General features: G+C 38.1%; 1 protein-coding gene and 1 pseudogene across 1 annotated transcript; both read right to left on the bottom strand.

The window, feature by feature from the left end:
• Window positions 1-307: 307 nt before the first annotated feature.
• On the bottom strand, window positions 308-15,841 carry SPRYD7 (SPRY domain containing 7). Its single transcript, XM_027064782.2, has 5 exons — window positions 15,305-15,841; window positions 14,600-14,716; window positions 12,356-12,522; window positions 5,275-5,377; window positions 308-1,012 (listed from the first exon to the last, which is right to left on the bottom strand). Exons 1-5 carry the CDS (start codon window positions 15,408-15,410, stop codon window positions 915-917), a joined length of 591 nt encoding a protein of 196 aa, XP_026920583.1. The 5' UTR covers window positions 15,411-15,841; the 3' UTR covers window positions 308-914.
• Window positions 8,886-8,999, bottom strand: LOC113601172 (uncharacterized; annotated as a pseudogene).
• Window positions 15,842-18,592: the final 2,751 nt, after the last annotated feature.

Below are 18,592 nucleotides of genomic sequence, written 5' to 3'. Positions count from 1 at the left end.
ACTTGGCAAAGGCTCAAGGTCACAGAGAGGATTCACTGATCTCTGAACTTCTGAAATAATCAAGGATGAAGTGCATTTAATGTATACTTAACAAAACAGGAAGAACATGTATTTAGTATAGTACTAAATATTCCTTAATTACTATTTTATTATTCCTTACAGAAAAACATATTTAAATAAAAGTCCTTAAAAGAATAATCTCATTATATTTAAGTTTAAAGCAGCATACTATTCTAAATGTCTGCCAGTGTATACTACATCACCAATCAACCACTACTTACTCTGGTATTGAAGTAACACAGCATGATGGTCTTCAACAAAATGCTCTGACATTTACTGAAACATTTATCTCCTTTCACAAAGCAAATCAAAAGCAATGACAAACAAAATAAACAATTTAAAGTTTAAGAAAAGTGGTACGTTTTACAGTAAATAAATCACCAAAAAAGAAGTTCCCAATGATATATTTTCTGTCACTTTGTTATCCTCTGTATAAAAAAGAACACCGAGACACAAAATTATTAGACTGCAGACTTAAAATGAGGTCTAAATTTCAGAATGAGAAAAACCCACCCAACGCTACATCTCTATTATAAAAACAAATACTTTACGTAAGAAAGATTCCCTTTTAAATATCTATATACATATTTCTACTTAATACTGTTAATCAAACCCACAGTTATATTTATTTAAATAACAATTAAATAAACTGTCCAAAATGCAGATTTCATCTCACAGAACAGAAGTATTTTAAATCACAACTTCCAGATGGTATCTTGAATACACTGGTTCCTTAAACAACATTAACAAGCATATTTTTAAGAATATATTTTCATCTACAGGTCAGGTAAAGCTTTATTAAACGGTAAACACTTTTAAAAGTGCAGAAACACAAGTTTCAAAAACAAATACACTCAGAAGATCTGCTGTTCAAATAATATTTTTTCAAAACCAGGTGGAGGAGTGTGATAAAATTCACTGAACTGGCAATCCAAAATTGCACTGTCATCAACTAGAGACAGAAAAAGAAAGAAAGAAATTAGAAGCCTTAATTAGAAAGAATACACAATTATAAAATAAACTGTCTTTATAATATCATAGTGTTAACAGGCAAAAAGAATAAATACATCTGCTGTCCAGGTTACAAAACATAATCCTACTTGATAAAAATAACCACAATGTAAAACCAAATCCATCAAAAACAATGAAAGGCTATATATCAAAATATTACTAATAATCAGATAGTGTGAAAAAGAGTACTTAACTTTTTCCTTATTTGCCTACCTGTATTTTCTTAATTTTATACATTAAAATGTATTACTTTTTAAAAATTGTTTTATTTTGAAATAATTATAGATTCAAAAAAGTTGCAAAAACAGTAAGAGTTCTATGTACCCTTCATCCAGCTTCCTCTAATGGTAATAGGCTACATAACTACAGTATGATCTCAAGACCAGAAAACTGACATCAATACAGTACTGTTAACTAGACTGCAGTCCTTATTCAGCTTCTACATTTTTTTTTAAATGTTTATTTATTTTGAGAGAGAAAAAGAGTGTAAGTCAGGGAGGGGCAGGGAGAGAGGGAGAGAGAGAATCCCAAGTAGGCTCCATGCTGTCAGTGCGTAGCCCGACATGAGGCTTGATCTCATGAACCATGAGATCATGACCTGAGAAGAAATCAAGAGTTGGACACTTAACTGCCTGAGCCACCCAGGCGCCCTTCTACATGTTTTTACCAGCATTTACCAAAGAGAAATAAACGTATATATCCACACAAAGACTTGTACATGAATGTTGATCATAGCAGCTTTATTTGTAATGGCCCCAAACTGGAAAAAACCTAAATATCCATTGACAGGGGAAGAGAAAAACAAATTGTGATATAAGCACACAATGAACCATATATACTACTTGGCAACTAAAATGAATGAATTATTGATACATGCTACCACGTAGATCAATCTCAAAATAATTATGCTGAGATAAGCCAGAGAAAAAAAGAATAATACAAACTTATGATTCAGATAATCGGTGGTGACAGAAAGTAGATCAGGGCATTGCTTGGGTGGGGCTGGGGTGGGAGAGGCGAGCAGGAGGGATTATAAAGGAACAGAAGGAAACTTTTAGGAGGGATGAATATATTCATGATGTTGACTGTGGTAATAATATGAATGTTCATTTCATAGCTACTTGTTAAACTACAGAAATACGATTAATGCACATTACTAAACTATGTGTATTTCATAATAAATGCAGGAAAAAGTTAAGTACTGAATTTGACATTCATGAAGCCACTAGAGATTTTAACAAGGGTGGTTTCAGTGAAGTGGTGCTAAAGGCAGTCAGACAGGGCTGAAGAACTACTGAATGATATAGCATATGGCGTAAAAACGAAGCCATATAAAGCAGGGTAAATAGAGGGCTAAGGAGGGATATGAATTTAGGAAGGGTTGTGGGGGATAAGGATGACTCAAAATTTTCACAGGCATTGAAGAGAGAGGTTCCTGATAGGAGATATAAGTGAAATAACTGACAAAGTGAAGGCCCAGAGTTGGGGAGTTTGAAATCCAGACTATACACTGTTTATTTTAACATGAAGCATACCACTTCATCTAAGATGGGACAGAAAGAAGGCAAGATTGGATCTGATCCAGAAAAGCTTTAGGAGGGTAAGGCTGGGAAGGTGGAGTGCACCATTAATAGCCTCATTCTTTATAAAGTTGAAGATAAGGTCATCTGTGGAGAATGAGGAGGGAATTCAAGAAGCATAGTCAATGTGTAGAATGTAAAAGAATTGTCAAAAAACGTTGACAGCTTAGGCTGGAAGTCAAAACTTTGTAATGACACTCTTTCTGAGTGTGCCATGTTTTTTTCCTCTCCATAAGTTCTGTGTTAAGAGCTGACAAAATGAATGACTGGATGGATCTAGGATTAGAGATGGGAAGGAGGGATAAAGTGTAAAGGAATTTAAGTTAGTTAGTTAGTTATTTTTGAGAGCCAGAGAGAGACAGAGCGTGAGCAGGGGAGGGGCAGAGAGAAAGGGAGACACAGTATCAGAAACAGGCTCCAGGCTCTGAGCCCGATGAGGGCTTGAACCCACGAACTGTAAGATCATGACCTGAGCTGAAGTTGGACGCTTAACCGACTGAGCCACCCAGACCCCCCATATTTATTTATTTTTAAGTAATCTCTATACCCAACATGGGACTCAAACTCATGACCGTGAGATTAAGAGTTCAATACTCTACCAACTGAGCCAGCCAGGTGCCCCTTAAGTTTTATTTTTATCTGTGATAGTAACAAACTATTAAAATATTTGGCTTAATTTGACTAATTTACTAACGTCAATTTATAAAATATATATTACTTACTATCTATAACTTCACTACATTAAAAATTATGCTGAATCAAAGAAATAATTTGGAATAAAAATTTTATTTGCTAAACTAATTTGTGTAATTCATTCTACTGATATTTATTTCAGACTCAGTTTTTTAGAATATTAAGCTACATTTCCAATTATTTAAGTAAATAAAGGAACTGCTTTTAGGCTTGCCCAATATGGCAAGGAAACTAACTGAAATCAAAGTTAAAAATACACTTTTGCATGCAAAGACAGAGAAGGTAAAATCACTGGAAAGTAATTTTTAGGAGAAAAGAAGACTAATGAAAACCTTAACTAAAAAGTAAAGCATATGGGGTGCCTGGGTGGCTCAGTCAGTTGAGTGTCCAACTTCAGCTCAGGTCATGGTCTCACAGTCGGTCCGTGGGTTCGAGCCCCGTGTCAGGCTCTGTGCTGACAGCTCAGAGCCTGGAGCTTGCTTCAGATTCTGTGTCTCCCTCTCTCTCTGCCCCTCCCCTGTTCACACTCTGTCTCTCTCTCTCTCAAAAATAAATAAACATTAAAGAAAAAAAAAGTTAAAAAAAAAGTAAAGCATAGGCTTTGGTTATTATTATCCTATTATTAAATATTTACATTTGTTATTTGAATACTTTTCTGATGTCCCAGTCTGTCATCACTAACACTGCTACCTTTCTAATAAATTACTATAAAAATTAGTAATTAGTTTTTATTATAGCTCAAATCTAAAAATTTAAAGTAATTAAATGAGAAAATACTTTTAGATCTATTAAAACCACAGGCAGAAAAATCAGATACTTGTTGCTTCAAAGTTGGGAACATAAAAAATAAAGCAGAATAGTGACAAAGGCACTGGGCTTATGTTTGTTATTTTCTATAAAGAGAGACACCTTCCTTTTTAGAGACACATACTAAATATTTATGAATAAAATGATATATAACATCTGACATTTACTTCAAAATAATCCAAGGAGGGAAGGTGAAAAACAGGAGGAGTATCAGTATTAGGGGGTAGATGAAGCGTTACTGGCTCCAAGTTGATAATTGTTTGAAGCTGGGTGATGGGTACATGAGTGTTCATTATACTATTTTACTTCTACACATGTTTGAAATTTTCTGTAATAAAAATTAAAGTAATTAAATGGTATAGAGTCATCTCTTAAGTAACCCAATTCTTGAAGGGATATACTTGTACAGAAATTATAATACATACATATCAATACTATTCAAAGTCACAATTTTCTCTCTCTCTCAAAAGAGTTTTAACATTCAAGTAATTTTATAAAGGTGACTAATGGTCAATCTACATAAAATTCCCATCTATAGTTCCACAATATTCTTTACAATTACATTTCTTGGTAACCTAAATCTCCCTAACAACTGGCAGAAAGAGCTTTGTAAATTCAGTAAAGCTTTTTGGAATGTTCTAGAATATATGAATACATGATTCAAAAAGGGAATATGGTTATTATATATTTAATTATATTCAATGTTTTGGGCAGTTTTTTAATACATGGGGAATAAAAAGCTTCCTTAGTACTGCGAAGTGGGATTATAGTATCCTACTCAGTACATTTCATAAAAAAAGGTCCTTATTAACTTGTCCAGATTTTTTTTTAAGTTTATTTATTTATTTTGAGAGAGAGAGAGCCAGAGAGGGGCAGAGAAAGGGGCAGAGAGAGAAAGAATCACAAGTAGGCTCTGCACTGTCAGCACGGAGCCCAAAGTGAGATTCGAACTCATGAACAGTGAGATCATGACCTGAGCTTAAATCAAGAGTTGGACACTCAACCAAATGAGCCACGCAGGCACCCCAACTTGTCCAGATTTTTGAATGACAGTTATTAAGTTAAGGAAAATGTCGAGTAAAAGTTAACATATATAATAATATTTAGAAATATTTTAGCTTACCATAAACAACAGGATACACTGTCCCTCGTATACCTGATGCTGGACAATGCATATTTTTTCCATTCAAATATACATTTAATTCTACATGGTCATATGTAATACCCTAGGAAGGAAAAAAAATGTTAAAAAGTAAAAATATAAATGTTCCAATAAAAAAAGCCTAAATAGTCAAAAAGCACTACTGGGAAGCATGGAAAAAATTAAAGTAAGGTGTCACATAGCTTTCATTAAGGGTTTACAATTTGGTAGAGTTCTACTTGAACTGAGCTAAAAAAAATTAGTGGTGATTATGTGGGAGCAAAGTCATGTAAAGTCCCAAGGGTTCACATCAGAGGTAAAACAAATGAGGAACAATTTGGAGTCTGAGTTATTATATTCAGATAATCTGAATTTTATATTCTGAATATTAAGATGATATAAGTACTGCCTACCATGCACAGAGAGGCCTTTAAAACTCATAGAGAAAACACTGCTCTCTCTCTATAGAATTTGATCTTAAGGGGGGAAAACAATGAGGTTTTTAGCATTAGGGCTTACTACCTGTCACTGTTCTCAAGTTGTGAAGAAGTGTCTTCAACTTATTTCTGAAAAGAAAATACATTTCCATATCTGTTTACCTTGCTCTCGTATATGTCAAAATGTATTACCAAAGTGAAGCTAGTGCTTACAATGGACTATAACTGGTAGTTAGAACCCAGCTAAAAACAGAAAAACAACAGCTCAAAAGACTAAGAAAAAAAAGTAGAATAAAAATAGATCACTGTGTATCTATACATTATTGATGGTACAAAAGTCACAATGAATACTAACAATTATTGTTAATACATACATTAAAATGCTGGAAAACACTTAAAAAGCCTGTATTATCTACCAAGCACTATTCTAAGTACTTCATGTTTAATCATTTGATCCTCACAACAAGATGGGTATTATTATTATCATCCCCATTTTATAGATGAAATAGCTAAGGCACAAAAAGGTTACATAATTTACATAAGGTTAGAGAGTTAGGAGGTGGCAGAGCTGGGATTAAAACCCACGCAGTATGGCCTCAGAATACCCTACTTGCCATGCCATACTACCTCTCTTTAAAACTTAATGTCATAGTTACTACCTGATGACAGAAAGCCAGCTTTTCTTTGAAGAATTAACTAGACAGTTCTTTCAGTAGAAAAATCATCATCAGATCAACAAGCAACTGCTCCAAGGAATTCTGACTGTGGATATATTTTATTTTATTATTTTTTTTTATTTTTTAAATTTTTTTGTTGTTTATTCATTATTAAAAGATAGAGACAGAGCATGAGCAGGGGAGGGGCAGAGAGAGAGAGACACACACAGAATCCAAAGCAGGCTCCAGGTTCTGAGCTGTCAGCACAGAGTCCGATGTGGGGTTTGAACTCACAAACCGTGAGATCATGACCTGAGCCGAAGTCGGACGCCCAACCGACTGAGCCACCCAGGCACCCCTGACTGTGGATATATTTTAGAGGTAGAAAAAGATCTGACACATGATCTAGTCTTAACTTCCCTCACTTTCCAGTTAAAACAACAAAGGTCCAGATGAGTCAGTATGTTAAGTGCTATAAAAGATTCTCCTCAAACCTTAGCAAAGCCACGGTTAAATAATAATTTATTAAGTTACAAAATATTGAGAGAGACAGTTTTTGCAGTTTTTGTTTCATTTCAGTTTATGTATTTAAATATAATTATAAAGTTAAATGATAGCTGGGATTAGTTTCTGTAATGAAGAGGCCTTTTTTTCATTCAAAAAACAAAAACAAAATTACATAAAAATAATGTGTCCTCTCTTCAGAGGACTACCTTACGGGACATCAGGCCTGTAATCTAGGCACCCGTCACCACCTGGTGGCAGCATATACTGCCAGCAAGCAAATTTTAAAGCCCAAACCTGCAGCATAATGGTAAGGTCTCAATACCAAAGAAAGAAGTGAGAAAGGATATGAGAACCCCCAACTCCTACTAGCAGGGTTTAGTTCCAACTATTTCTAATTTAATCTGTCCTTTTTATGATCTAGAAACTAGGTCTGATTCCACCATAATGACACCAAAAAATCTGACATAATTGTTTGCATGTTCAGTGAACAGACTCTGAAATTAAGCTGCCTGTATAATAATCCTGGGATCCCTCCATACAAGAAGTTACTTAACTTCCCCTAATCTGTAAAACGGTGATAATAATACTATCTATGTTATAGAGTCATTATGAGGATTAAACAATTTAAACCCTGCCAGGCATTTAGAACAGTGCCAGGCCTATAATAAATTCTAGAGAAAAGCATTTGCTATTATTAGTAATGTTATTATTATTACATAGAATGGTTATAAAACTTCTCTCAAACTGGGACCTCATCAAAATAAAAAGCTTCTGCACACCGAAGGAAACAATCAGCAAAACTAAAAGGCAACCGACAGAATGGGAGAAGATATTCGCAAACAACATATCAGATAAAGGGTCAGTATCCAAAATCTATGAAGAACTTCTCAAACTCAACACCCAAAAAACAAATAGTCCAGTGAAGAAATGGGCAAAAGACATGAACAGACACTTCTGCAAAGAAGACATCCAGATGGCTGACACATGAAAAAATGCTCAACATCACTCATCATCAGGGAAATACAAATCGAAACCACAATGAGATACCACCCCACACCTGTCAGAATGGCTAACATTAACAACTCAGGCAACAGAAGATGTTGGCAAAGATGCAGAGAGAGAGGATGTCTTTGCACTGTTGGTGGGAATGCAAGCTGGTGCAGCTACTCTGGAAAACACTATGGAGGTTCTTCAAAAAACTAAAAATAGAACTACCCTACGACCCAGAAATTGCACTACTAGGCATGTATCCAAGGGATACAGATGTGCTGTTTCGAAGGGGCACATGCACCCCCATGTTTATAGCAGCACTATCAACAATAGCTAAAGTATGGAAACAGCCCAAATGTCCATCGATGGATGAATGGATAAAGATGTGGTATATATATACAATGGAGTTATCACTCGGCAATCAAAAAGAATGAAATCTTGCCATTTGCAACTATGTGGATGGAACTAGAGGGTATTATGCTAAGTGAAATTAGAGAAAGACAAATATCATATGACTTCACTCATATGAGGACTTTAAGACACAGAACAGATGAACATAAAGGAAGGGAAAATATAAAAACAGGGAGGGGACAAAATATAAGAGACTTTTAAATATGGAGAACAAACAGAGGGTTACTGGAGGGGCTGTGGGAGGGGGGATGGGCTAAATGGGTAAGGGCATTAAGGAATCTACTCCTGAAATCACTGTTGCACTATATGCTAATTTGGATGTAAATTAAAAAAATAAACACACACACACACAATAAATAAATAAAAGGCTCAAATTCCCCCCCCCCAAAAAACTTCTCTGAAATTAAACTGAAATAATGCAATTTTAGAATATAATTTGCACTTTTCAAAACTACATATAGAAGGAAAAAAGTAAGCTTAAGCCAGGTATGTTTCCTAGTGCTGTGGGAGGCCCTATGGGTATTATATAATTATTGTATGAATATAATCATTTGGTCAGATGTTGAAAGCTTATCTTTCTTGATTTCTCCTCAGAGAATGGCATATGACTTAAATTCTACACATATGAAAATGTTTTTCCTGTCTTATACTAAACTGATAAGAACAAATACTACACTTGATCTTGGCCAAAAGGCTAAGAAGCAATTGTTTTTCCTGTCTTATAATCATTTCTACTTTTCCTATGCCACTGTCAGCAATTTGGTGAAATTTTTTCTCAAATGTTTGAACTAAGAAGATAAAGGTAATATGGTAGGGTGATGTTTTACTTTTCTTGATTCTTCATATATTTCACCTTTTTAAAGTTCTCCTTTTATCAGGATGGGTACAAAAACTCAAAGTCTAATTTAATAATGCTGACAGACTAAAAATGACATTCTTAAATCTGTCAGTTTTTGGTATCAGTCATTTCAATGAATGAGATAGGAAGGCAAGAATAGCACACAGTAATTCAATACATCAACAAAGAAAAACATTTGTTACTGATTATCCTTGCTTATGTTTGAATTTCATCTTAGTGTAAACCGCTTGATAGCCTCAACCTGACTTCAAGATTCTCTTTCAAGAAATATCCATGTGAGTAAGAGTGTTTCGTATTATGGACATCTGGCAATGATCTACAAATACAAAACCAGCTATTCAAAAAGATGAACAGGGAAAAACAGATTTCAAAAATGGTTTATGCCTTTTGACTCCTACAACACTTTCAATAATTTACCCATTTAAAAACTAAGTGTTCTTTATACTTTTTAAACTGCAGAAGAGATGGAAGATCAGACCCCAGTTAAAAACCTTATTTTCCACATTTGTCTTCATTCTTACCAAAATACTGTATAGTTCTTTAATTCAATAACCTGGATTTACCCTGTGTCATCTTATTAGAAACTTTCCTTCATTATGTATAGATTCCTTTCAATTTGGTACCAGAGCCACGAACCCAAGGTTCTATGTAGAAAAGCACCTTTGCTGAAGGAGATCCTAAGACTCTGTCCCTCATCAATCGCTAAAAGCCTGAAATCTGTGTAGAAAGTTCTTCAATAATAGCATATAAAAAGAAATAACTGGGAAAGACAGGGATCTTTGGATTACATTTTCAAGAGGGTGGCTTTGGTAATGACTTAAATATATCTAGTTGGGAATAAAAATAGAGAAGTCTTAACAATATGTAACTCTTTCCATCCCCTGCTTTCCAAAAAAACTTTTCTACAATCAAACCTTAGGATTTTGAGTCCAGTTCTTTGAAGAGTTGTGAAAGTGAAGAAGTTTAATAAGATTAATGAGGATCAACACTCCTAATAAAATGCTATTAAGAGAAGTTCATAACAAATTAAATATAGGCATACCTTATTTTACTGCACTTTGCAGATACTGCATTTTTTTACAAATTAAAGGTTTCTGTCAACCAAACGTCGGGCAACTCTATCAGTGCCATTTTTCCAATAGTATTTTCTCACTTCAAGTCTGGGTCACGTTTTGGTAATTCTTGTAATATTTCAATCTTTTTCATTATTATATGTAACAGTGATCTTCATTCAATGATCTTTGATGTTATCATTACAATGATTTTGGGATGCCACAAACCACGCCCATATAAGACCAAAATTTGAACAATAAACGTGTGGGTTTTAACTGCTCCACTGACCGGCTGTTGCCAGTCTCTCTCCTTCTCCTCTGGGATCCTTATTTCCTGAGACACGATATTGAAATTGGGTCAATTAATAACCCCACAGTGGCCCCTAAGTGTTCAAGGGAAAGGAAATCACATGTCTCTCACTTTAAGTCAAAAGTCAGAAATGATTAAGCTCATGTAGAGAGCCAAGATAGGCCAAAAGCTAGGTCTTCCGCACCAATTTTGCCATGTTGTGATGCGAAGGAAAGTTCCTGAAGAAAATTAAAAGTGCTACTCCAGTGACTATATAAGTGATAAGAAAGTGAAACACCTTGCTGATATGGAGAAATTTGTGGTGCCTGCTTAGAAGATCAAATCAGCCATTAATACTCCCTTAACCCAAAGCCTAATACAGAGCAAGACCCTACCTCTCTTCAATTCTGTGAAGGCTGAGAGAGGTGGGGAAATGACAGAAGAAAAGTGTGAAACTAGCAGAAGTTGATTCATGAGGTTTAAGGAAAGAGGCCATTTCTATTACATAAAAGTGCAAGGTGAAGCAGCAAATGCTCATGCAAAAGCTGCAGCAAGTTGTCCAGAAGACCTAGCTAAAATTAGTGAAGGTGGCTACACCAAACAACAGATGTCAGTGTAGATGAAACAGCCTTCTACTGCAAGAAGATGCCATTTAGGACTTTCATAGCTAGAAAGGAGAAGTCAATATCTGACTTCAAAGCTTCAAAGGACAGGCTGACTCTCCCGTTGGGGGCTAATGCAACTGGTGACTTTCAGTTGAAGCCAATGCTCATTGACGATTCCAAAAATCCTAGGGCCCTCAAGAGTTATGCTAAATCTACTCTGTGTGCTCTATAGCTGGGACAACAAAGCCTGGATAACAGCACTTCTATTTACAACATGGTTTACTGAATATTTTAAGCCCACAGTTGAGACCTACTGCTCAGAACAAAAGGCTCCTTTCAAAATATCACTGCTCATTGACAATGTATGTGAGATTAATGCTGTTTTCATGCCTGCTAACACAGCATCCATTCTGTAGCCCATGGATGAAGGAGTAATTTCAAGTCTTATTACTTAAGAAATACATTTCGTAAGGCTACAGCTGCCATAGATAGTGATTCCTCTGAAGGACTTGGGCAAAGTAAATTGAAAACCTTCTGAAAAGGATTCACCATTCTATTGAAAAAAAAATTTTTTTTAACATTTATTCATTTTTGAGAGAGTGTGAGCAGGGGAGGGGCAGTGAGAGATACAGAATCGGAATCCGGCTCCAGGCTCTGAGCTGTCAGCACAGAGCCCGATGCGGGGCTCAGACTCACAGACCGCGAGATCATGACCTGAGCTGAAGTTGGATGCTTAGCTGACTGAGCCACCCAGGTGCCCCGAGGATTCACCACTCAAAACATGGCCTAAAAACATTCATGATTCATGGGAAGAAGCCAAAAGATCAACATTAACAAGAGTCTGGAAGAAATTGATGGCAACAAAGAGTTGGATGCTAAACCTACTGAGCGACCCAGGTGTCCCCCCCTGATATTTTCTAATATGAAGGTTAGCAAACTTTTAAAATTGTGGGTGAAGATTTCTCTGATGTGAGAGAAGCAGGAAATGTTGATCAAGAGCCAAGCTGTCATTAATTCTCCTGAATGGGAATAAGGGCTCACACTAATTTTCCTGGCCAGTGGCAGCTCTAGAAAGGAGAGCAGTTAGGTTAGCCAGCAGCATCTTTATCAAGTGCTTTCTCTGGAACATGTACCTCATTAGATCTAATCCCAGTGCTTCGGAATTCAAACTACAAACTCCCAAGCAAAACTATATACACTAAAAGCCGTTCAAGTTGAATAATTTACAATGGAAAGCAACTCCACAAGAAAACTCACCACCACGTCTCCCTCCTGTGGGAGGCTGTTTGCTGGCAGCCTATTTTTCTCCTCGTTGTTGTGGTATAGGGCTCCATCATTCCTCATCACCAGACTGTGGGCATCTCGGCCAAGAGGAATCTGATTCAAGTTAACTTTCTGAGTTGCGACGCCAATACCCCATATTCCTAAAAAATAGTAGTTTAAATGCCCCCAAAATCTGAAGAATATGAAACAAGGGGTTGTTTTTAAGAGAGTATAAATTGTTTTTCAAAGAAATGGCACACTATCACTAAACTATCTTTTATTAATTTAAAAAAAAAACAAATCTTTTAAAAGTAGTTTGCAAACTACCCTATATTCTCGACAGATGGAGTACAGCCTAGGAGATAAGAGAGGGCCCTGAAGCTGTAAGGACTAGGTTAAACCTTGGCTTAGCTATGTCCTCTGGGGCAAGTTATTTAACCTCTCTCTGCTTCCTCACCTGTGAACTTGGGATTCTAACAGTACAGACTTCAAAAAGTTATTAAAAGATATAGCAAGGTAATCAAGTAAAGCACTTGTAACAGTGTAAGTATTCCCCCCACAATCGGTTAAGTGAAGCAGAGTATTTTTAGATGTTAGCTATTATCATCATCACTACTCTCTGAAAGATGTTTTTAAAAAGCTACACATTGAATTTAAAAGGCCTAGGGTTCCAGTCAAGCACTACTCTGGAGAAGTGGGAAATTAGTCTTTAGTTTTTACATCTATATAATATGTGACAAATAATATAGGACCTGGTCAAAATTATGGAGAGGAGAAAATTAAGGATGAAGTGTAAAATCATTTTCTTACCCGTGCCTTAAGTCAGTGGGCTTAAAATCTTTTGGTCTAAGCTGATTTTAAAGCAAGCAGCTCTCCTCTTAAGCAGCCAAACAGAATACCTAAAGCTCTGGATTTTGTCTCAAACTGTTTCCTTCTCAGTTTTTATCAAAATCAGTTAGGAGAAAATCTATAAATGGAAGAAGGTTTCAAGATCATGTTGCCAATCGATTAATTTTTCTGAATTGAGCAAGACTATCAAAAAGTTTCATGTCTGGATATCACTGTCTGGGCTTCCTAAATAATCTGACTATGTAATTTATTCTCCAGAGTGGGACAATTTTAAGAGTAACAGAAGGTAATATTGATTTCATGGGACAACAGTTCTAGGCAGGGTTACTCTCCTTACCCCTAAAGAACTGTGCATGCTGTGATACATTTTGGCATAACTGCCTCAGGCTTTCATTGAGAGATCAATTTACAGACTCCAACAATGTATTTATTCTAGGGATGTCACTGAAGATGTCATGCTTTACAGAAAATCCACATAAAAATTTGCACTGGATGCAAGGATCTAGAAAACATTTGCTTTTCTTGAAAAAAGGTATGTTTTACTTAAGATTTTAGTAGCCAGAGATATTTTATAAAAGAATGGAGGACAGATTCATATTTATTTCATATACTTAGCAAAATCAGTATTTTGAACTAATTTAGAAAACAAGCTCCAGAAGGATGCTTTATACCATCCAAGCTTGTCGAGTAACAGTATGATTTACTTCCCTCTACTTTTCCTATTCTACACTTATACTTACATAATTCATACTATATTTCACTAGTAATTTTTTTATAATAAAGCTTTAAAAATATATTTCTCCATATTCAATATGGCTACAAATTATCTAATTATTATTATAATACTCAAGCAGAAGTGTTGTATGATTCAAGAAACTCCATAAGTTTTTAATGAGAAGTATAAACATTAGCCTTCTATCAGAATTCTAAATTTGCTGATTGCTTCAGAAGACAATGAACTTGGGCATCTTAACAAGAATTAAGAGGGAAAAAAAACGGATCATAAGATTGATTTTATGCTAAGATAAAACGTCAAGAGTCTACACCTTATATGCTTGACAAAAGAAAACATTTAGCACCCAAAGGCGCATTTAGTACCCATTAATAACGCTAGTGCCTAACACTGATCCTGTGTGCCCGGTCTTTAAAACACTTTCATTGGTATAACTCATGTGAAGCAGTATTACAGTTCCTGTAATCCCATTTTACAAATAAGAAAACTGAACCTAAAGTATAATTTAACTGGAACCACCCGAGGGGTGGGAAAAAGGATCTTCCAAATAAGTTTCGTGTTTTTTATTGCCTCATTAATCTTTTCCATATATCGAGAACTGCTCTTAATAGTTACAACAATTAGGACTTTTAATAGTAAAGGACCATTATACCGACCTGTGGACTGGATTTTGAATTCAAAGTAGCTTTTGTTTTGATGTAAAGGGGCACTGGCTAAACAACCTCCTGTTCCACATATTCTTCTTCCATTTTTTACAATGACAACATCTGTTCCTAAATAAAAAATACACAGTGTGAAGTTTTTTATTTTCTTATCCAACAATCAAGGTTACTTTCTTTCACTTTTAACTCTAAATCAAAAAAATAGCGATGCTATGTTTACTTTGAAATTTAGAAATGCTGATAAATTCAGAACAATTTTTACTTCTCCCCCCGCCCCTTTTTCCCCCTGAGAATGTTTATATTAATATTCATTTGCGGCTACAAATCCTGTTTGGGCAATTTAGTAGTAACTCAGTAGGAGGAGCACCAGAGGCGCTCCCCTCACCTGGGAACAGCTGACGAGTCTCGGGAGGCGGCAGCTCCGAGATTCCCGTGAAAATGGGTAGGTGCGCACAAGCACCTCCCGATGACAGGGGCAGACAGGGCTGCGTAGCCTTGAACACAGAACAGGGCCGAGGTGGAGTCCGCCGCGAGACGAAATGGGGTCGAGGGCAGCAACTGAGAGCAGGGAGCGGAGGGCGGCGCCCGGAGAGGCAGGGCCGCGCGTGGGCGTGTGGTCCCTCCGACCCCTCACTGCCCCCGACCCGCCGCGCCCCACCCGGCGTGGGCCGTTGGGTCTGGAGAAGGGAGGGCCCTTACCCATGTGCTGCGTGTCCAGCTGCACCGCCGGCATCTCCTTCAGAGGGATGTGTCCCGTCCCGCCGTCCCTGCAGCACCGCAGGCAGCAGAACACCGAGGCAGCCATCACGCCAGGACCACCGACTCGGCCGCCTCCGCTAGCCGCCGGCCGCCCCAAGCCCGCGGTGACGCCGCCCCTACGCCTTCGCTCCGCCTCCCGCCCCCGCCCGAGCGCCGGAGGTATCTGTGTCGAGCGCGCAGACCGATACAGCGACGCCCCACGCCGGGAGGGCGCAGTGCAGGCAGAGGTGAAGCCGGCCTGTGCGGAAGATGCGAGGAATCGCGCGTGGGGAGGGGCGGGGTCGAGAAGGGGGCGGGGCTGGAGGCGGAGCAGGGGCAGAGGGCGGGACGGGCGGGCAGGCGGAGGACGGCGTGCGCCTGCGCGCGGGGTCGTTTTTTCCTCGGCGGGGCTTCAAGTTTGAGTTCTTACGTTGAGCAATGCTCAAGGCGTCGGCTTCTCCGCCTGGTTTGCAACCGTACGACGCTGCGTTTTAAAAACTGTTACCCCCAACTTTGACATTACCTTTAGGGATGAATTGACAGAATCAAGTCAGGCTGGGGGAGTGGAAGCCCCGAGGTTTTCCACACACTCCCATCCTCCCACGGCAAGCTCGGGGCTGAGAGAACTTTACCTCGACCGAGCCTCCTCCTCCTACCGTAGCAGATTTCTGAAGAATTTCTTCAAATTCTAAATAGACACACAGGCCTCAGAAGTAATGGTTGTTAGTGACTTCACCGTGGATGTGCACCCAGGGCTCTAAGTGGGCCCTGATGCATTTTAGGGCATGCGCATCCCGTGGCTCCTGATGCCACGCGGTTGGGGCTCCCAGGAGGCCGTCCAGGGAGGATACCTCTGGGAGGTACCGCTTGACGGGCCTCTGCCAAGCTCACCCTCTTCGTGGATTGGGGGTTTCTAGGAGTGTGAAGAGAACTCCCGAGGGAGCGAGGATGTCTGGTCCCCCAAGGGAAGACCTCGGTTCCTACCATCTGCCCCTTTCTGCTTCCAAGTAGGAGGCCCACAGGGTGGTCATCTGTCATCTCCTTGCCTGCTTACGTCATCTGTGCCTGGTCGATTTCATATCTTTAAATACAGGGGTGCGTGGGTGGCTCAGTGGGTTTAACATCCTACTCTTGATTTTGGCTCAGGTCATGATCTCATGGTTTGTGGGTTCAAACCTGGTATGGGGCTCCACGGTGACAGTGCAAAGCTTGCTTTGGATTCTTTCTCCCCCTGTCTCGTTGCCCCTCTCCTTCTCGTGCACGTGCACACGCTCTCTCTCTGTCTCTCAAAACAAATAATAAAATAAACTGTATTTTAAAAAATTGTTAAATACAGGTTGGTGCCTGGAGATGGTCTTCAATGACCTCTAGCATTAACTGGGCTCAAACCTTTATTCCCAAAATGGTTTCCAACCTGGAGGCTTCACCCAAGTTCCAGCTCTGGGAAACAGATGCAGGATGCCCATTTCATATGTAATGGTTTCCTATACATAACTTTTTAGTGACCTGAGTGCAAATATCCTTAATGGAGGGTTTTTTTGTTTTTGTTTTTGTTTGTTTCCTCCCAAGGAATAAGAGAATTTTTTCTGGGTCCTGGGCCTCTTTGCAGTCTATACAAATGATCTTTTCATTACAATAGGGAAAACCTCCAAATTCTATACTTTGAGATTTAGTTAACCATAGAATTAATATCTAAAGGTGATTATTAAAGTGATTGAGGATAGACTCTCACTGCCTATAGAGTACTTTCTTGGTAATCATTTTACACATGAAAGTTTTCTTTTACTGAAAACCATGCTCATCATTCTGAGGGTTTAATTAGGGTTCGGTTCTCTTTCCGTTGGGGGGAGGGGGGAGTCGAATGTCATTCCCTGAGGTAGGCACTCTTCCATGTATGTATCTAGTTGAATTCTTGAAAGTTTTCTGGGTAGATATTGTCCCCACTCTATATGAAGAAATAGGATTAGAGGGATTAAAAAACTGGTGTAGCCTCAGATAATTAGGAAATAAACAAAGTAGGATTCAAAGCCCATCAGTCTGACTCCTAAGCCTGTATTTGCTCCACCAGGTCATGCTGCCTCTCAAATTATGAAGATCTAACTCTTGTAATAAATGCTGAAATTCTTTTAAATGTGCTTTCAATTCAAAATGCAGATTTGCACTTTATTTTTGTATGTTTCATTAAACTCCATATTGGCTACAAGCTGCCATAATTCACGTATAGACAATATCAAAATAGCTGTTGTTATTAGGTAAAATATTTATTCGTAAACCTTATTAATATTTATCAATTATGTTTTAATAATATTAATATTATTAATTTTTTGATATTTATTTTTTGACACACACACGCACAGACACACACACACACACACACACACACACACACACACACAGCATGAGTGGGGGAGGGGCACAGAGAGATGAAGACGCAGAATCTGAAGCAGGCTCCAGGTTCTGTGCTGACAGCTCAGAGGGGCTCGAGCTCCAGGAGATCATGACCTGAGCCCAAGTGGGGCACTTAACCGACTGAGCCACCCAGGTGCCCCTCATTAATATTATTAAAAGTAGTACTTGTATTAAATATTTAACGAATATTTAGACCATTCAAGTTACTCACATCTTCAGTGAAAAGCCAGACTATTAGATGGCATGAATTGGCCATGACTGTAGAAGCAGAGTTGCTATAGTCTTTCCTGGCTGGATGGAAGAGTAAAATGCTGGGCCACTGCCCAGTGCACTTTGCCCCCAATGTAGCAACTCAAGTAGACTCAGCAGTATGAAGCAAGCAAAACCAGTTAGCTCCTAAAACAGACTTCCCTGTCTTGGCAGATGAATGCCATCCATGAGCTCACAGACCTTATCCTTCTTATATCTGGGATTTGATTATCCTTTCATTATTATTTTCAAAGGAATTATCCTTTCTTTTTGAAAAGCACAATGCTAAAGATATTTTGACAATCTTTCACAGCTATCACTTTAAATAACAATCACAAATAAAGCCTACAAAAAGTTTCCCAATAGTTAGTTAGAAGGTCGTTTATCTAAGTCAAAAGCAATAAGAGAGAATGACTACTTGAAAAAAAAAAAGTCTGCTTCAGCGACATATGCCAGGAACTTGAGAACTGATAGGACAATAATGTAAAGCATGTGTTTCCGAGTTGAGTTTAACATCATGCTCAGGATTTTCTTTAATGGTTTTTATGCCAACCAGACATCTCCTGTTAGTGAACTTTACACTCTGTACTG

This window comes from Acinonyx jubatus, chromosome A1 (genome assembly GCF_027475565.1).
Source record: "Acinonyx jubatus isolate Ajub_Pintada_27869175 chromosome A1, VMU_Ajub_asm_v1.0, whole genome shotgun sequence".
In the NCBI taxonomy this organism is placed as follows: Eukaryota; Metazoa; Chordata; class Mammalia; order Carnivora; family Felidae; genus Acinonyx; species Acinonyx jubatus.
The sequence above is the reverse complement of the archived record's forward strand: the minus strand, read 5'-3'. Positions and strand labels throughout refer to the sequence as shown.

Bases quoted from the DNA above. Each gene is read 5' to 3' on its own strand.
- SPRYD7 (XM_027064782.2), bottom strand. From the start codon at position 15,410: ATGGCTGCCTCGGTGTTCTGCTGCCTGCGGTGCTGCAGGGACGGCGGG. The intron at 14,717-15,304 runs GTAAGGGCCCTC...TTTTTTATTTAG, and splicing joins GCTGGACACGCAGCACATGG to GAACAGATGTTGTCATTGTA. The intron at 5,378-12,355 runs GTGAGTTTTCTT...TTTCCTTCCTAG, and splicing joins CACAGGAGGGAGACGTGGTG to GGTATTACATATGACCATGT.